The sequence below is a fragment of the Opisthocomus hoazin genome, chromosome 13, assembly GCF_030867145.1.
Source record: "Opisthocomus hoazin isolate bOpiHoa1 chromosome 13, bOpiHoa1.hap1, whole genome shotgun sequence".
Lineage (NCBI taxonomy): Eukaryota > Metazoa > Chordata > Aves > Opisthocomiformes > Opisthocomidae > Opisthocomus > Opisthocomus hoazin.
In genome coordinates this window covers 14,270,146-14,285,092 of record NC_134426.1, presented here as the reverse complement: position 1 = coordinate 14,285,092, position 14,947 = coordinate 14,270,146, and the positions used below count along the sequence as shown (strand labels likewise).

Below are 14,947 nucleotides of genomic sequence, written 5' to 3'. Positions count from 1 at the left end.
TTACCAGTGACTTTAATAACAGGTAAAACAAATCAGAGAAATAGAATTCAGCTTCCATAAATTTGGAAGATTTATTTGGATTGCTACAATCCCTTTTGTTCAAAAACGTGGAAGAGTAAAACAGTAGAAATAACTCTTCCATTTGAGCAAATAAAAACACTGAGTCAAGAAACATATTCTGCAAAGTGAATGTATTCTACTTACTCTATCCAACTAAAGTATATACTGAAGTTGAGTGGTCAGGAGAGGAGCACAAGCTGCACAGGCAAAATGTAACTCTCCATATCTAATGAAAAGATGGCAGTAACCATATAGAAACTCTTATTTTTCCTTAACTGAATTTATTAGAAAGGAATCCTTAGATGCAAAAACTAAAAAATGGAAGGAACTAGTTAGATCACACCTACGAAACTGACTCACATTATTACTTGACAATTGACTTAAGGATAATAGATACATCAAACTCTCTGATGTCCTGAGGAAGCAACACTTGGAGGGAAAGAAAAAAAAGTCTGGGATCAAATGACATTTCTTTCAAATTATTCCCTTACTGATAGGTTTAAAACCCTCTGCTTTGAAATCTGCACATTAAATTAAATGTCTCCAACAGAAGAATCATACTATCTTGAAAAAGCAGAGCAGAGTAGTTAAACCTAGAGTCTGCTTCAGTCAAAAGCTGCATTTTGCACTGCCTGCTACTCCACGTTCCAAAAAATCCGTTCTGCAGCTGCATATTACTACTCCAAATAACTAATTTTATATATTTTATATATATATATATTTTATATATTTTTTTAAGTTGAACACAAGCTAATTTAAACAAAGGCTTACATATTAGGTATATCTGAATATTAGCTTAGCATGTGAGACCTCCTACTTCATTTCCACCTCTACCCGTAGGGATAGTTAATGATATTAAAAAGTAAAACGAAATTACTATATGTTTTGAGCAGATTTTAGCCACATGCTTAAATGAGCCAAGATTCCCAAATCAGCTGTACCATCTCTGAATAACATTGATTTTAGTTTGGGAAAAGCTTTATTTGTTTAAACAAAAGTAAAACAAACCTGCAGTGCTAGAAAGCGAGCTTTCAGCCAATACACCCGAGTAACAAACTCCATCCAGCATTCCTCAAATAAATCTCGCTGTGAGGATGCAAATGACAGCTGCAACAGGTCTCCCAAGAAATGAGTTCCTGGGAAGTCAGGACCAAACTTTCCATTCACAGAGGCAGCAGGGCAATTTCGTGGAGAAACTGCAAATGAATTAATTACATTTTATTGTAAAGTTACTAGCATCCACGAAGAGAGTCCCACATACTAGTATTTCAAAAGTACTGCTCTACTTTAAGGCAAAAAATTGATTGACCAATAAAATACAGATCTGAAAGATATTCATTAAGAAAAAATAGCTCAAAAATCCAATGAACTCCTGCAAACATTTCTTCACATTTCTAGAGTATTTTTAGAGTCAGAAGAAAGTAACATCGAGTTCTCACCTGTTGAGTTCTTCCCTTTTGTCAGTAACCACTGATCTAATTGCAGTTCCATGCAAGAAAGGCTCATCAACATCATATCCTTTAGAAAAAGTACAGAGATATCAACAAAGAGTATACAGGATGAAATACATTAAAAGAAGAATTAAAAAACCCACCACTATATTTGCAATTTACTTCAAAGAAAATCTTCCACTTGTCCTCTTGGGATTTCCATACCCAAATTATAACTACTTCTTCCTCTATCTAAGCGTGTATAATAGCATCTACAAATCAACAGGCACGAAACAAAACTTAGGAGGAGCATCTAAAAATTAAAAAAAAAATCAGCTCATAAAAGAAGGTAGCCAGAACAGCATTGCCTAATGTTAGAAAAAAGTGACATCTTTATTTTTGTATCTAACTGAAATAAAACTGTACTAAATTTCTCAATCATGCTAAAAGCTTATATTCAGAACACAGTAGTACTGATATTTGAGAAATAAAAAGTCTACAGCCTATAATTTTTTCAGTATTTATCTCCATGAGACTGAGTATGTACTGTAGTCTTATCCGCTTATTGATGCTTGCTGGACAAAGTTCAGGAGTATATCAAAAATCACAACACCATGGATCTCTGCCAGGTAGTTTTGTGCAGTAAAGAATATACTATTTTCTGATTACTTTCATAGGAATAAGGGCTACAGGTCCAGATGTAAAAACCAGGTGCTTGCAGAAAAGGTTTAAAAATCCATACACATTACTAGAATAGCCCTTTAGAGTCTTCAAAACCCAAATTTATTACACTCAGGATCGCTTGCAGATCAAGTTTAAAATAAATTCAAGGATGAAAAAGAACAGACAAGCATGAGGACAGTGATTTTTAATAATAAAGCTACAAAATCTTGACTTTTAAAATTTTACCTACAAGCACACAGTTATGCAGTGAGAACCAAGGGAATACATTTACAAATATATTTACATTTGTTTAAAAAAGGGTATGTATACATGAAAAATATACAGATATACCAAAGTCACAGGATTTATAAAAAAATTAACATCTGCTATATAGTGATACTTTTGTTTGTCTTGTAAACTAAGTCAATGGAACATAGTTTTCGGAATTCATTTTTCATTTGCAAAAACGTAGAAACACTGTCAACCTGAAAAATATTTTACACTGCAGTCATCCTAACGGCAAATAAAGAACTTTACAAATGAATATATATTGCTAACATTGAAAAGACAACATAGGCAGGCTCAGTAGACAAGAAGTACTAGCACTGGTTTTATAATCCATCTTGCACCACCAACTCCGTTTAACATTAATTGAATTAACTTATGTTTTTTTCTATTTGCATTTGTGAAATCTACTGATTTATGAAGGTAATAAAATGGTGATGCTGGGATGTTTGTGGTTTTGTTTGACTGTTTTTTTACTGTAAATTGCAGGTTATTTTATAACTAAACTGTATTTACCCTATTTAAAGAAGAAATGCTAACCCTGAATCAGCCAATGTGAACACAGTACCCTCTCTACTAACCTGACGACAAAACAAAACTTTCTGTCATATTAGAAGCAAAGGGAGGGAAGAAAAAGAAGGAGCAACAACAGAGTAAAGGAGTAAAATACATTTAAGTCTGTAATATTTATATTACCTCTCTATGCATATCTGTCTGTGTACATACACACGCACATTATGTACAGGGTATACTTGCATATAGTACCACCCAGATATATTCAGGAGCTCAGGAACGGTTACATAAGCTGCAGTATAGCACAGTTTATGAAAGATGTAACAGCTAGGACAAGTAGCTCCCGGATAGAGCTAAGCAAAACCTGCATCTAATTGCTGGATTTCAGTTAGGTACTTTCAGCACACAGAAAGCAACAGTGTGACAAAGAAACAGATGTATAAGGAAAGTGTTTCATTACCTTGATATGCTGATTACTTGAGTCCCTCAGTAAGGGATTGGGAAGACTACTACTATGCTTTCTCCAGCTATTATAGATACTCAGGACCACCTCACACAAGCCAGGAGGCCACTTCACTAGGAACTTTTGGCTGATGACTTTTAGGTATCTCATCATCAGCTCTAAGATCCCACCATTATTCAGGTTATCCAGCAGGAATTCATGAACATCCTGTTTTTCTAGAAAGCAGATAAACACAAGGCCATATGTGTTTAAGGTCGAGGCAGACCATAAGTTGAAGTAAGTAAGCTTCAAGAGTGTTTTATGCAATAATCTTGCAGCAGTTCTCCTGTGCTGCATATAGGCAGAATTAAGTTCCTATATTCCAATCTGTTTAAATGGGAAACTCCACACAACAGAGCTCTTGCACACAGTAATTAAGCAGCCCACAAGACTTAAAAAAAAAATCACACCTCTTACCAACTGAGATATTTCTATGCCATAAATTATACTTCTAAAAATACCATATAGTTTTGTATATTCTAGATAAAAGATAGGAAAATACAGAAAATGAAGCACACAATACGGAAGAAACACAGATTACCAGATTCCATAAATGTTGTAGAATCAAATGACATTCGATGTGGTCCAACATGCTGGAAATTCTCTTCTTTGATCTCTGACTGCACCTCATAGTTATTGAAAGGGTCCTCCTCCTCCTCTGGATCTAATTTCCTTAATCTGCAGGAAAGTGGGGCAAACCTCATAACATCAACAAAATCCTCATTATTAAGTGAAACCTAAACATGGCATGTTGGGCATATTTTAACAGTGGAAGCACATTCCGAGATTTAGCTCTTCATACTCTCATAACGAAAGTTACTGCTGTACTGTACCTGGATGGAAGGAATTTAACCAACAGCTCTTGAAAGTCAACCTTCTCCTCTTTTTTACATTTGGTGTTCCGGACTCTAGCAGATCTCCTTTTTGCTGTTTCACCACTATCTTCTGTAATTCTCCTTCGCTTCACCCCTTTCTTAGATTTATCACCTGCAGATATGTCACCTAAAAACAGAATTTATAGGAGAAAACAAAACAAAAAAACAACAAAAATCATACAATCACAGAATCATAGGTTGGAAAAGACCTCTAAGAGCATCGAGTCCAACCATCCACCCAACACCATTATTCCTACTAAACCATATCCTGAAGTGCCACATCTACACATTTTTTAAACACCTCCAGGGCTGGGGACTCCACCACCTCCCTGGGCAGCCTGTTCCAATGCCTGACCACTCTCTCAGTAAAGAAATTTTTCCTAATATCCAATCTAAACCTCCCCTGATGCAACTTAAGGCCATTGCCTCTCGTCCTATCACTAGTTACCTGGGAGAAGAGACCAATACCTGCCTCACTACAACCTCCTTTCAGGTAGCTGTAGAGAGCAATAAGGTCCTCCCTCAGCCTCCTCTTCTCCAGACTGCACAGCCCCAGGTCCCTCAGCCGCTCCTCATCAGACTTGTTCTCCAGACCCCTCACCAGCCTCGCTGCCCTTCTCTGGACACGCTCCAGCCCCTCAATGTCCTCCTTGTAGTGAGGGGCCCAAAACTGATCACAGTACTCGAGGTGCGGCCTCACCAGTGCTGAGTACAGGGGCACGATCACCATACTGACAGCTTAAATTGCCAAACAAAAAGTGCATAACTGTTTCTATTTTTAAAAATGTTACTTTTGGCTGACACTATTTTATTCTACAGCAACACCTGAGATTCATTCTTTTCCTTCTGCAGACAGTGCCAAAATTTTTTTTAAAAATCAATTTGAAATAAACTGGCATTCTGCGTAAAAATGCTGGTCCTAGGCAAGAAGCATACTTTCTGAAAATTCTGCATTTCTTTATTCATTATTTTAGTCTTCAAGAAGTTTTCAAAATGGGAATGAGAGGAGTCTGCCTTTAACTCCAGCAACACTAGTAAATTCCCATGAATATCAACAAAATGCTGGTAACTCCTTGGTAGTAAATACATATACAGCTACAGTATAAAATATTCAAACCTCTTGCTATGGATTTCAAATAAATATAGCTGACATCTTGGTTCTCTTGGATTTTTAAAGTTAACACATGAGCAGAAGAATAATCCAGTCATCTTTTCCTGTAACAGCTCATTCATCCTAAGGAGCTCAAGACTCTTCACAGCGTTTGATATGCATCACTGTTGGAATGCAGTCACGATTCTTCTAATCTTAAAGACTGAAAAACTGAAGTATGAATCAATAGCACAAAACCAGAAGATGTTAGATACTCCTGCACTGGAGTAATAATTAAAAGCAACAAACCAATCCGACTCTCAATTCCATTAGAAAGGAAAGTCAGTTCACCGTACTGAACACTGGTGCTATGTCTTAGTCAGGAATCAACAATTTTCAGGCAGTTTAGGTAGCCTTCCTTTTCTAATGTTAATAGTTAACAGAACTTAATTTTATAGAGCTTAATCTTACTTTTTCTACCAGATGTTATATATATGCTGAAAGGGTTCTGAAACTACCAAGACACAGTTTAAAGATAGCATTTCCCAATTAATTTTGTAGGCCTTTTAATACTCAGATAAGTAGGAAAGATATCTTGAATCTTAGCGTGAAGTACCTTGCTCACCTACAGCAGCTCCTGGTTCCAATGGATTCTGACTGCGACTTGGAAAGTTGGGTGTCGTTGGAGTATAAGCTAATACAGGATCTGGCATTGTCACCACTGGATTAGTGCTGACAGGAGTTGGCTGAATAACACTGACAGGAGTAGAGGTAGGAGAAAGAATCAAATGTTGAACTGGGTCTCGGTATTCGGAGAGATCAATTCTCTTTCCCAGACTGGGTCGGGGAGGATCACATGTTGTGAGGTGGTGATACATGGCAAGTAAAGCTTCTCCTAAACACTTCCACCTGCATGTGGAAACAGAATGGCATCACAACTTCATTAATTCTGGTCAGATTATTTTCCAAATTATATTTACAAACCTAACAGCATTCAACAATGTTTCTTTCCAATAGCGTAGAGGTAGCCAGAGCAGCTTTTCAGTGGGAGAGGAGTACACATATGAGTGTCAAAATCTGTCCCACAACTAGAACAGCTGAAGAATATCTTTCTGTATTTCCTGTCATACGGACCATTGACAATTTCAGGCCTGGAACAGAGGTCCTTAGGAGATTTCTTTCTAGAATACATCACTTAAAAAAACAAGAACAAAATGTGGCAGCAGGTAAAAGTTTTCAGAGGAAACTGGTGAGTTGGTTGCAATAGGAAGAAAATGGGAGTCAGTCATGTGCCTAATCTCAAAAAATGTCTCCAACAAAACAAAAGGTCTGTGCATTAGCTGCCGAAGAAATTACACTGAACCCTAAAAAAAAAGGTAGCATCAAAGGAACCATTTGCAGGTTCTGCATTCAATCAACGACAATTTAAAAAAAAAATCACTCATCCACAAGCAGAAGAAACTTCTCTGCAATAGGGCCTGAGTGCAGAGTCCATTAATATTCTAGAAAAATTTGTGCATTAAAGAAACCAAAATAAAACCCAATCCTTTATGCCTTAATAAACACACATATAACAACTTATTAGTATCTATTCATCTTGCTGCAAATAAGGAACTGTAATTTGTTTGAGTTTCCATTATCCCAATAGTAAAAACAGTTTTAAAAAGCTAAACTTACTTTGAAGTTCACATATAAAATATTCATATATGAAAACCCCAATAATACAGCTGGAATGGCTACCAAATCATTCTTAGTTAAGATTTTTTTTTTTAAATCACTGGTTTTAATTCAAAGATTGAAAACTGATACATATGGAGTTTATGCTAAAATCATAAGCAGATCAAAGCAACCTACAAACTCATAAAATATGAAAACACTGCAGGGGTTGGTTTGTTTGGTTTTACAAGAAAAAACAGTGTTCTGTAGAAACCTGAAGCGCAGCACAGCTGCCAGCATAAGTGGCTTCAGAGAAACCTTTTAAGAACAGAAAATACAAACACATACGTGAAAAAGGGAATTGGCTGGACCAGTCTGATGTCTGGCGCTCTGTCAAGCACCAGCAAAGCCTGTCTTTTCTTACGTAGCTCCAGTGCTTCATCTATGATTCTTCCTGTTTCAACTGCACTCACGTTTACATTATGGATAGACATGTCACTAAGATATAATAAGAAATGAAGACATATTAAAGGTTGTGTTTGTTGGCTGCGTTTTTTGTTGTCTTTTTTATCTGTTTTTAAAAGCCTGGGCAGATTCATTTGACATCTTCCTATAATGCAACAAATAGTGTTAAAACAAGCACTCATATAACAATATTTTACAAACTTTATAGCACGCATATAAAAGTGTTCACCACCTGAAATCTCTGTTCTGCCTGAAGAATTAAAAGATAAAGGGATATTGTCCTATTCGGTTTTCCAAAGACTGAGGAACAAAAGGAAAGCAGGAAGTTTTGTTTTCTTTCCTGGACAAAACTTCTTGGTTCAGAAAAAAAATTGTATAGCTGAGAAACTCCTTTCATTCTAAAGTGCTATTTTGAGGAATTCATGGCATCGCAAACCAAAATTTGGAGTTAAATATTGTCTTGTATAGTCTGAGTCTAGGAATGAATTTTCGAAAGTGAAAAAACTTTTTGAGATATATCACAATCCAGAAACAAAACACAAGTGGGTAAAAGCCCTGGCTTAATTCAGCATGTAACTAATTTTAAGAGCCAGACCTAAAGCAGCTTAATACATCAGAGTCTCTATAACTAAACAGAACTTTCTGTTAAAGGTCTACTGCTATATGTAGAATCCTAAAGCCTTAAAAATTAAGTTATCCTTTCTCTTCTACATCTTCTAAATATTCTGTATTTTCATATTTTAGATGTTAGAGTCTAGCAGCCTAAAACATTAAACATGTTTTTGTCTGATTTATTGCATAATTTAAGGATGCATGTTTCACTTCCTTTTCCACATAGAACTGTACTGACGTTACCTGCACATGCAGTGATTATTATATTCAGTGAGACTGAACCATAATTAAACTAAAAACTTAACTTCTTCCTTGAATTCTCCTGACCACCACAGCAACATATTACACTGTCAGAAGCAGTTCTGATGTCGAATGGTCGTTAGCTTGGACAGATCCTGTAAATTTTATGGGCCTCTACTTTCTTTTCCCACTTTCCTCCTACCCACTCATAATATAAAATCCACACAGAAGATGATAATCTACTTTGCAGAGCTACAGGACACCAAACTTTTTTGCTGCAGGTATCAGCTGCAAACAAATAAATAAAGGGAATATGGGTTACAAGAGACTTAGGTACAAAAATAAGTGAGCAGCAGCCAATGGATTTTTTGCCTCTTTCTGCCTCCCTCCAAAAGTAATTACTGAAGAACATTCTGCCAGCAGCATCAACACTTAACACTGATTTATTATTCAGAAGACAGGTCAGCAAGATGTTGTTAGATCTTAAAGCATTATACCTCAACAGCTTTTCTGAACTACCCTAAACTCAAAATTTACACCCCAAATACAATATATAAGATGACATTCACCATTTGAGGAACATCCTTAAGGAATCTTTCCGAAGGCAAGGCTGCTCCTCAAAGATCTTCTCCTTCAGAACCAATCCTTTGCTATACAGACAGTCTTTTTCCAGAGCTTTGCAGATAAAGTACAAACATGCTGACAGAGAAATAGAAATTGGTCAGTTGCCGCTTTGGCTAATTCAAAAGCTCCCATTTCTCGGCTTTATATACATCACTGAAATCCAACTAAACATGACATTTACCAGTGACCAAAGGCTTTGTAACATGTCAAATAATTACATCTATACAGCTAAAACAACCTATTATGTCTTCCCACGTGTTGCAACCAGAAAAAGAATATCATTAATCATTAATTTTGTTTAAACAATGTTTGCACTAAATCTTTTATTTACTTTCCAGACTCCATTCCTGCACAAAAGAAATTAGAATCATAAAGCAGAATCACAGTCATTTACCACTTTCATGTTATTAAATGCAGATTCCATTAGCATAACAAGCAATGAATCCCACCAGCTTTTTGCTCACGCAGGCAATTATGTGAAGAGAACTGGGACCATTTCAGCAGGACAAACCAAGGGATCAGATTCAGCATTTCTGCCATCTTGCAACTTCTCTCCTAAATTTCATTTGAATCAGTTCACTCACTGGATATTATTCAAATATAGAATCCTATTGTCAGTTGTATCAACTGCTGTAACTACAAGTAATCATACTAGGCTATGAACTAGACTGTAGTTTTATACCCAAGTCCTGGAACTATGTAGCTGGAAATGACTAGAAAGACAAAATCAACATGCACTGAAAGGCAAGAGAACAGTCTACAGGGAAACTTCTTGCAGAGGCTCTGACCAAAGAGTCCACAGGCATTTATTTTAAGTGTAATCAGAAATGATACAAATCATCATACTGTATCACAAAATAAAAAAAATCTCTATCATGAAGTAAAAATCTCCATCGTACCCTAATGTACTGCTTACGCAAGACACATTTTCTCTATACGATTGCTTGTTGGCATTGGTATGTGAAATGACATACTCTTTGAGAATTTTTTTTTGTGTGCTGTACTTACTTGTGTAGTCACTGAGCGTGTACAAGATCGTGATAAGGTTATCCAAACAAGGCCAGTGATCAGGATTACACCTGAGACCTTCTTCAAAAGCATGACGGGCCAAAGGCAGGCGGATTAGTTTTATTGCCACATGACCAATTTTATACCATAGGTTGACATCAGTAGAGTCTAGCATTACAGCCTAGAAAGCATTACAAACAACATTATTCACATTTCAGACATGCATATCCAATTGTCTGCAGGGACTGGCACTGCTTTAGTTTTCAACAGGGACACAAATGGCTTGGGGACTGAATGGTGGACCCGTTATATCACATATAACATCAGGAAGTACACAGAATTCAGACATACACACAAATGACATATGCTGAAAGGTGTATTTTAGCAAGTTTTTGCAAACATTGAGGTTCCTGTGTTTTATTTCAGCTGTATTGTACCTCCAAATAAAACTCCATGGCTGTCTCTAAGTCATCCCGCTGTGCTGCCAGTTGTGCTAGGTTTTTATAGGTGGAATATTTTAACATCAAGCCTGGATGTTTCAGCCCTTCTTTCTCATCACCAGAAAGAACTGCCTAGAAATGATAAAACAAATGCAACACGAGCACTATGAATTAGACAAGTAAAGCGAGAAGCAAACAACTTGCCAGTTGATAACACTGGCATTTCTAAAGAGCCATTAAGAAATGAAGTAATACAAAATACAATAAAAATAGTTTCTAGAGTTCCATTCTCTAAAGGTCACTGACCTCTCGCAGAAGACGAATTTCAAGCAGCTCATGATAAGCTTTAGCAGACTCTTCAAATCGGTCATGTTTCTGAAGGTCCAAGGCTTTGTGGTACAAAGCAAAAGCTTCCGCTTCCTGTGGTTTAAAAAATTAGAACCTATTTTGTGGTGCAAATTTATTAAATATACTTATTACAGCATACTTATACTTCTTATAAACATCAGTGGTTTCACACTTTTAATACTTCCTGCTGTATAGCAGTCCACATCCAGACTGTACAGCAGAACATTAGCCTTACTGACCTAATATAACTCATCTGAGCGAAGTTTTAGTTTGCTAAAGGAGGATTCAAGAGACAAGACAGTAACACAATTTCCTTAAAAACAAAAAATTATGGTTAAACAATCCCTGCAACAAGAAAGGACAAAACTCCCATAGAGACAAAACTCCATTAGGAAATTGTGGGTTTACTCACTTGAGCTTCCTTTGTCTGTGTCTTATGACTTTTGAAGGTACCTTCGTAGTCATCCTCAATTGTGGAGCTCGCATTCAGTGCTGCAATTCGAATCTAGAATGACAGTCGAGATGCGACAAGAATGTTACATCTACATGTGTCCCCGTTTCCTTTGCAAACTGGATTTTTTCTCATTTTTTTTACTTTACTTGGAAAATGGACTATATTGAGAGATCTCTACATAAACTTATGAGAACTACAATGAATTTAATCATCACTATTTGCAAATAATACGTCAAAACAATTTCTGCCCCCAAAATCAGCTGATAAAACAAAATTTCAGGTGTCTTGGAAGCAACAGCTTCCCTAGAATAGACAAGTGCATTACAGTGAATTTTTTCAGATTCCTTATTTACCAATAACTACAATCACTCCGAAAACAATGTTCTTATGCCAATTTGTTCTTAGTCCTGGGGAAGGAGAAAATTTTCTATTTTATTTCTACTGAAACATCTCAAAAATCATCTCAATAAGCCCTTACTTACCATGTTCACAGATATTCACACCTTCTTTCTCCAAGATCAAGAGGAAGGTCCTAACACAAACAGGTCTGGAAAGCAAGTAAGATTAGAATGTTTATACTGTCCATAAAGAAAGCATTCAGAAATAAAAGACAAGCTGGGAATACTTTAATCAATAATTAATTAACTGTCCTTTGTCACCACTAACACTTGCCAACAGATAATTGCCCTGTCACATAGGAACAATAACATTGAAGTGAATTTTAACTAGAGGCAGGGAATAAAATACAAAGTTAAGCACATTCATTACTTCAGGATAGTTTTCAAGACTCTAGTCCCTGGCATTGAGGAGGGAGTGAAAGTTATTGGCAACATGGTTACAGATATAAGGTTACTCAGTTACTGTGTAATATTTAATGAACATACATTATATTAACAACATTACAACATAAATCCCTTTAATGACAAAAGCTAAAACCAAAAAAACTTCTTGAATACTCCAGCATGTTATGAGCATGAATCATTACAGCTTACGAGTTTATTCAGTTACTTAAAAGAAAATTATGGAAGTTTTCCTGCATCTTTTATCCATAGCGCAAACCAGAGTGCTCTCTCAGGTCTAGAAACCACTGCACTTACAGATATTTACAGAACAGGAAAGGAAAAAATAGACGTGTCAGACTGACTTTGCAGCAGGCCATAGAGGCTAGTCAATCCATTGCTCAAAATACTGCCTGCACTTGGAAATTCCTCTGACTAAAAATGTTGTCATTACCGTTATCCCTGCAAGAACAGAACCAGTGTTTATAAGACAGTTGTCTTTTCAGAGTATGTGGACCAACTTCTACAGACCACCTCTAATGCAAAAGCAAATTATAGTTACCTCATATACTTAGATCTATCAGAGCCATGCAGACAAAAGAAACGGAACTTTTAGTATTTCTTCATTCTGAAGGAAGCATACTAATATTTCCAGTCTTTTTACCACTGATAAAAAGCTTAAAGGGGAAAATCCACATTTAAAATCTGCAAGTCATTTTTCTTCACAGTTAAACCTGTAATTTATATTCTATTAAGTTCTTCAAACATTATGTTAGTAACAGCAAAAAACATGAAAGAGTTCCGTGCTGCTTGTTTAGAAAAGCCTCACTGCTATGTGATAAAACCTTCCCATCAACTCAAACAAAAAGATGACACATGCAAGACAGGCTAAAACCAGTCTTTAAAGTCAGAGACCACATTAATAGCAGAGTAAGTCCAGAATTAACCACAGCAGGAAGCAGTGGGAGTTTTGAACTGTAAGCTGAATTAACTCATACATCATCATGATTAGTTCTGCACGTAGACAAAACAATGCTTTGACAGGAATTTCATTCATTCAGCAATGACATTTTGCTTGCCCATGCACTGCTTACCTTCCTTGCTTACAGCTAAATCAGACTGACATCTGCACAGCAATAAAGCATTTTTCTCTTTAATTCACTAGATAAATATTAATAAAACCTCAAATCTCTTTCAAGACAAGGATTCCTTGTCTGTTTTGCATATGGAGAAAATACATGCACAGAGATTAATGGTTCTCTCAGAAATATTGAACACCCCAGGTTTTGAGAGAAAGTGCAGATGCTTATGACATCTAAATAAATAAGGCTATATGATCCCAAATCAATTACATATTTAAACTGAGTGTTTTTAAGTTCACTTACAACTACGCTTATATTCAGACACATGCTCAAGTCTTTTGCTGAATCCACATGATCTTGCTCGAGGCAGCAGAGGAAGTCAACAGGAGGGAGACTACAGTCAAGAGTTTACTTCCGTGGTTCAACTGCCGATGAAATGGCAGCTACAGAAGAGGTGGGGAAAACAATTTTAACTCTACTTTTTGTTTATACAGAAAGTTTGTAACAAATACTTAGCACCTCTACTCTCTGGTGATCATAAGTTGAGAGAACATAACTGAACAGAACAGTGAAATGCTTTTGAAAAGCAGGACAAGGATACTGCCTCTGCACAGATTGACACTGGCGTGTCAGGCAGGTGGGGGGAGGGGGTGGTGTTTCTTTTTTTGTAAACCAGACACTGTGCATGGTTGCAAACCTAACTGTGGACTGAGCTACAACAGTGCCCTAACATCTCAGAACTAAATGTGTCACTACAAGCACTTTCAGAGAAATTGCTACATCAGCTAGGTGGAGGAAAAAAAAAAAGAATTAGTCTTTAATATCAAGTATTAGAAACCGGTTTGAAATTCTTCAGTTACCAGAGTGTGTCAGCTATGAAACTGTTGCTATGACAGGTGAGCACATGCTCAAAAGTCAACACCACCTCTTTAACGCCTTTGCCTTTAAAATCTTATCTCCTTTTACCTCAGAAGTTTAAAATGTAAGTAAAAATTTCACGTCAGCTCTTGTTCCCAGAGCTTGTGTGAGTCTCAACTTCAAACTAAGAAACAAAGGGAGTGGCTCGGGCTTTCCTGGCTTTTGTTGTTGCTACACTTGGGACCATACACTGCAAATACACATTTGTTTAAAAAAGCCACTTGATTTTTGGTTTGGCTTGGATTTTTGTTTTTAACATTGCCAGGATCGCCTCCGCCGCGTTTTACCGAAGGCCATTTTCACCGAAAGACAGCCACCGTCCGCAGAGGAGCGGGGACACCTCTCACGCCGCTCGCCAGGCTCCCCTTCCCGGAACGTGGCACAAAGGGCCGGAGGAAGGGAGCCCACGCTCGCCTCCGACAGCGGCTCCGTGGCGGGCAGCGGGCGAGGCCCCGCCGCGTCGGGCCGGGCTCTCGCCGCCCTCACGGCGGGCTGCGCGGGGCCGCAGCCGCGGCCGCCCCCCAGGCCCTTCCACGGGGCGCGGGCGGAAGGGACACTCACCTCGCAGGGCCGCCCCGGGCCACCGGCGCTGCTCCCGGCCGCCGGGGCGCGGCCACCGCGGGGCTCCCGGAGCGGCTCCCTCAGGCGGGCGGCGACTCCCCGGAGACGCTGCCCCACCGGCAGTCTCCACGGCAACCTCCGCCGACCCCCCCCCCCCGAGCCCGGCGCGCCAATAAGGAGGCTGCTCATTGGCCGAGCGTCCGTTCCTTCAGCAGCCAATGGGAGCGTTGGGGACAGGGAGGCGGGGCTGCAGTTGGCGCCGGGGCTGACAGGGCCGGGGGCCGTGTGCACGGAAGCTTGGATGGATTCCTGCTCGCCGTTGCCGCGGGTTCGGAAATCAGC

General features: G+C 38.2%; 1 protein-coding gene across 7 annotated transcripts in view; it reads right to left on the bottom strand.

Moving 5' to 3' along the window:
• CABIN1 (calcineurin binding protein 1) overlaps positions 1–14,727 on the bottom strand; it is a 122,286-nt gene extending 107,559 nt beyond the window's left edge. For 4 of the 7 annotated variants that reach the window (XM_075435086.1, XM_075435091.1, XM_075435089.1 and 1 more), the window contains exons 1-15: positions 14,606–14,727; positions 13,430–13,569; positions 11,748–11,812; positions 11,224–11,316; positions 10,770–10,883; positions 10,461–10,595; positions 10,024–10,204; positions 8,961–9,090; positions 7,423–7,572; positions 6,035–6,327; positions 4,287–4,455; positions 3,995–4,131; positions 3,412–3,629; positions 1,500–1,578; positions 1,069–1,256 (exon numbers count right to left, since the gene is read on the bottom strand). In XM_075435086.1, coding sequence (XP_075291201.1) covers positions 1,069–1,256; positions 1,500–1,578; positions 3,412–3,629; positions 3,995–4,131; positions 4,287–4,455; positions 6,035–6,327; positions 7,423–7,572; positions 8,961–9,090; positions 10,024–10,204; positions 10,461–10,595; positions 10,770–10,883; positions 11,224–11,316; positions 11,748–11,750 — 1,890 coding nt within the window. In that variant the 5' untranslated portion in view covers positions 11,751–11,812; positions 13,430–13,569; positions 14,606–14,727. The remainder of the gene's footprint in view (positions 1–1,068; positions 1,257–1,499; positions 1,579–3,411; positions 3,630–3,994; positions 4,132–4,286; positions 4,456–6,034; positions 6,328–7,422; positions 7,573–8,960; positions 9,091–10,023; positions 10,205–10,460; positions 10,596–10,769; positions 10,884–11,223; positions 11,317–11,747; positions 11,813–13,429; positions 13,570–14,605) is intronic. The other 3 variants (XM_075435088.1, XM_075435090.1, XM_075435087.1) reach the window with 2 other exon arrangements.
• Between the last annotated feature and the right edge of the window lie 220 nt (positions 14,728–14,947).